The sequence below is a fragment of the Otolemur garnettii genome, unplaced genomic scaffold (assembly GCF_000181295.1).
Source record: "Otolemur garnettii isolate 467f Iridium unplaced genomic scaffold, OtoGar3 scaffold00058, whole genome shotgun sequence".
Taxonomy (NCBI): Eukaryota; Metazoa; Chordata; class Mammalia; order Primates; family Galagidae; genus Otolemur; species Otolemur garnettii.
In genome coordinates, this window is record NW_003852453.1 from 8,834,225 (window position 1) to 8,838,240 (window position 4,016).

Below are 4,016 nucleotides of genomic sequence, written 5' to 3' on the forward strand. Positions count from 1 at the left end.
AAGTAGGGAGGCGGCGCCCCTGCCAGACCAAACGCAGATGGCTGCAATATCTGGAGCTTCTATTGGTAAGCCAGGCAGAAGTCCCGCCTCCTCTCACTTTGATACTTTCCATTGGGTAACACTGGGGAACTTGGGGAAAGGGGCATTCCGGGAATTGTAGTCTTCGCAGGAAAGTGGTTTCTTGAACAGTGTGGCGTGGTTCTATACTTTATTAGATGAATGGGAAACGGCCAGCTGAGCCCGGCCCGGCCCGGGCGGGAAAAAAGGGAAAGAAGGGGGTGATAGCGGAGTTTTCGGACGCTGTCACGAAGGAAACCTTAAAAAAGGAGGTGGCAGAGGCCTGGAGCCGAAGGACGCCGTTCAGTCACGGTAACCGGGCGCTGTGAGGGTGGAGCCGCCGCGCAGGGGTCTGGGGCTTCCATAGAGGTCCTGGGACCAGAGCCGAGCCCTGGGCAGCGGGGCCGGGGAGAAGGGGCTTTTCGAGGACTTTGTCCACCTCTGACCCTCTGGCGCGGCTTCTGCTCTCTTTCATTTCAAATTCAGGTTGAGTTTAGAAACCTGAGAAGAGGAAGAAACATAGGCCGAAGAGTTTCGGGAAGTAGAAGGCATAGGAGTCGATAGGTGAATTCAGGAGTCACAGATTAGTGAGTTAGAATCCGCTCCACTGATTTTGCGTTATTGGGCAATGGTTTAATTTCTTTAAACTTCAGTTCCTTCGTACATAAGATGGGATAGTCAGTAGTATTTACTATTTACCTAGGAAAGATGTTGAATGGGATTAATAAGTTCATGTCTGTTGGCATCAATAAATGTTTCCCTGAGTAAGGACCAGTAAACATTTGGACAAATACAGTAGAACCTCTGTAATTTGAACAGCCAAGGAACTGTAACAAACTGGACGATGTACGGAGGTGGTCAGCGTAAGGAACTAGGCCTGCTTTACTGATAACATACACGTGGTACATGTCCAGTCTGTGAAAATTAGGTCAACTTAAGGAGCTGGTCAACATAGGGAAGTGGTCAACTGTGGAGGTTCTACTGTACCTATAAGGGTAATGCTCGGTTGTCCCTTGATAGTCTAGCCAGAGCATTTCTTGTGAGCTGCCAAGCTGTCTAAATTTACTCATTTTTTACATGCCTGTAGTGTGACTAAATGACTTATGAAAATAAACGTCTCTCGACCAAGGGAAGGAGCCTGCATGGAACAATTTCAGCTTCAGCTTCAAATAATCACATTATAGGATTATGGGTCATACATTCCCTTCTAACATATGCCCAGAGTTTTGTTTTAATTGTGAAGTGTTTTGAAGAGGTGAGTCCTGGTTGTGCTTGATACATATATAAAGTGATAGTTTAATTTTTAAAGTGTAAGCTTTGTGCTCTCTGAGACTTCTCAGTGTCTTCATCTGTAGGATGGGTATAGTGATATTGTCTACCTTAGAGTTGCTGAGGAGATTAAATGAGATGATGCCTGTAAAGCACCAAAGGGCCTGGCACCTACTAGGTGGTAGCTAATAATAAGGGTGGTAATCTAGCCTACCAAAGGCAGTGGGTAAAACTTTGCAGTAGAAATCAAGAAATGGGAGGAGGTTATACCTGAATTGATTTTTTATTTTTTTTATTTATTTTTTTGGAGACAGAGTCTCGTTTGGTCACCCTTGGTAGAGAGTGCCATGGCATCTTAGCTCACTGCAGCCTCAAACTCTTAGGTTCAAGATATCCTTTTACCTCAGCCTTCCAAGTAGCTGGGACTATAGGTGTCCGCCACAATGCCAGGCTGTTTGGGGGGGGTGAAGTCTTGCTCTGGCTCAGGCTGGTCTCAAACCTGTGAGCTCAATCTACCCACCTCGGCCCCCCCAAATGCTAGAATTACAGGTGTGAGCCACTGAGCCTGGCCCTGAATTGATTTTTCTTTTTAAAGCAGATTATGGTATATAGTAAATTCCTCTAACAGTAATTTGGGAAAAGAAAAGCCAGGATTGAAGAGAAATTACCATCCAGTATTGCAACTCCCATTTAATTTTGTACTGTAAGTTTGGGGGAAATTAAGTAAAAATTTTAAATACATTCAATTCAATAAATAATCATTGAAACTCCACAAAAAAGTAGGAACCCTGGTTTAGTAACATCACCTCTACACATTTTAAGGATTAGTACTTTAAGCACAGTATTCTTTTTTCTTCTTTTGAGACAGAGTCTTAGTATGTCGCCCTCGGTAGAGTGCTATGGCATCACAGCTCATAGCAACCTCAAACTCTTGGACTTAAGCAATTCTCTTGCCTCAGCCTCCCAAGTAGCTGGGACTACAGGTGCCCACCACAATGCCCGGCTATTTTTTGGTTGTTGTCATTGTTGTTTGGCGGGCCTGGGCTGTATCTGAACCTGCCAACTCTGGTGTATGTCGCTGGCGCCCTAGCCACTGAGCTACAGGTGCCAGGCCAAGCCCAGTATTTTTAAAAAGTAACACTGAGTGAGTAAAGAAAAAAGGGCAGAGCTTATAAATCATCCCCCAGATTTTCAACTTTAAGTAAATTAGATTCCCCCAAATTCATAACCAACTCCTTTTATATTTTTTCTGCTGTGTGCTTGGGGAGGGGGTCAAAATAAAAAGGGGGAAAAGCTATACATAATGTTTTCCTTCCAACAGAAGCCATTGTCATGGAAATGGACCCCTTTCTTCACTGTGTGATCCCAAACTTCATTCAAAACCAAGACTTCTTGGAAGAACTTCAGAAGGAACTTTTGAACTTGGACTTCCACGAAAAATACAATGATTTATATAAGTTCCAACAGGTATTTATTCCCCTGTCACATTTCTTCTACCTCAGAAATTCTTTGTCTATAAAATCATTTAGTACTTTTACAAGTTTTAGATTGGATTTGCCTTGGAAGGGTCTCACCTTGACATTGTTAAAAGCGTTCTTTCATTTAACCTAAGCTTACAGCATGTTAACTATGTGTTACCTGGTATAATTATTATATGAGAAACTTTGACAGTTCCTGCCCTGTAACACATGTACTTTAAAATAATAGGGGTGATAGTTGATGGTGACAGAGGTAGTCAAAAAATAAATTAAGCCAGTGAGTAAGTACATTATAAACAAACAGTTAAATATATTTGAGGGAATGGTATAATGGAGAGAGTTGTACATTGGAAGACAATTACCATTTAAAATTTTGAGTTCATGTCTTTGTGTTAGGTGTCTTAATGTTTTGCAGTATGCTATGCTTTGCAGTGTGTCCTGCAGAGAGTTAAATTCACTCTTTTGTTGTGGAAAGTTTAATTTGGCAGAAAAAAATTATCTTTTAGGTTTTTCTATTCATAGAAGATGCCAACTAGTTTTAGTATAGAAATAGGTCACTGAGGCCAGGTACAGTTGCTCACATCTATAATGGGATGTTGAAGCAGGTAGATTGCTTGAGCTCAGGAGTTTGAGACAGCCTGAGCAAGAGTAAGACCCCAACTCTACTAAAAACAGAAAATGTTTGAGGTTGCTGTGAGCTACAATGATGCCCCAGTACTCTAGCCAGGGCCACAGAGTAAGACTCTGTCTCAAAAAGAAATTTAGATCATTGGTTTCCCCAGTGTAGGGATCTACCTTTCAATACAGGAACTACACCAATCTTAGAAATCCTTTAGAAAAACCTCAAGGGCATTGGTACTTAAGATTGCAAAAATTGAAATAAAGATGAAAAAGATGAATTCTTTTTTTCTTTGTATTTTCCCTTTGACTGTATCTGGGATAAGAGTAAATAACAGATTTCTCTCTCTTTTAGTCTTTTACACTAGAGCTGATAATCAGGTCAGCTGGTTGTATCCTACACTGCCCCAATCTGTCTTTGGACTTTTTACATATGATTGAATTAACTAGGTTCAATACATGAATGATATGACTCTTAATGATTCAGAAAACCTAATGAAAATTAAACTACTCATAGTTAGGTTGTACAAGTTAATTAAAAAACCACAGCCTAGGCTCGGCGACTATAGCTCAACCGGCTAAGGCACCAGCCAC

At 41.6% G+C, this 4,016-nt stretch overlaps 1 protein-coding gene across 1 annotated transcript in view; it reads left to right on the forward strand.

Annotated features, from left to right (window-relative positions):
- Positions 1 to 104: 104 nt before the first annotated feature.
- The window catches only part of OGFOD1 (2-oxoglutarate and iron dependent oxygenase domain containing 1), a 21,132-nt gene continuing 17,220 nt past the window's right edge, over positions 105 to 4,016 (forward strand). The window contains exons 1-2 of the mRNA XM_003792552.3: positions 105 to 369; positions 2,648 to 2,793. Coding sequence (XP_003792600.1) covers positions 216 to 369; positions 2,648 to 2,793 — 300 coding nt within the window. The 5' untranslated portion in view covers positions 105 to 215. The remainder of the gene's footprint in view (positions 370 to 2,647; positions 2,794 to 4,016) is intronic.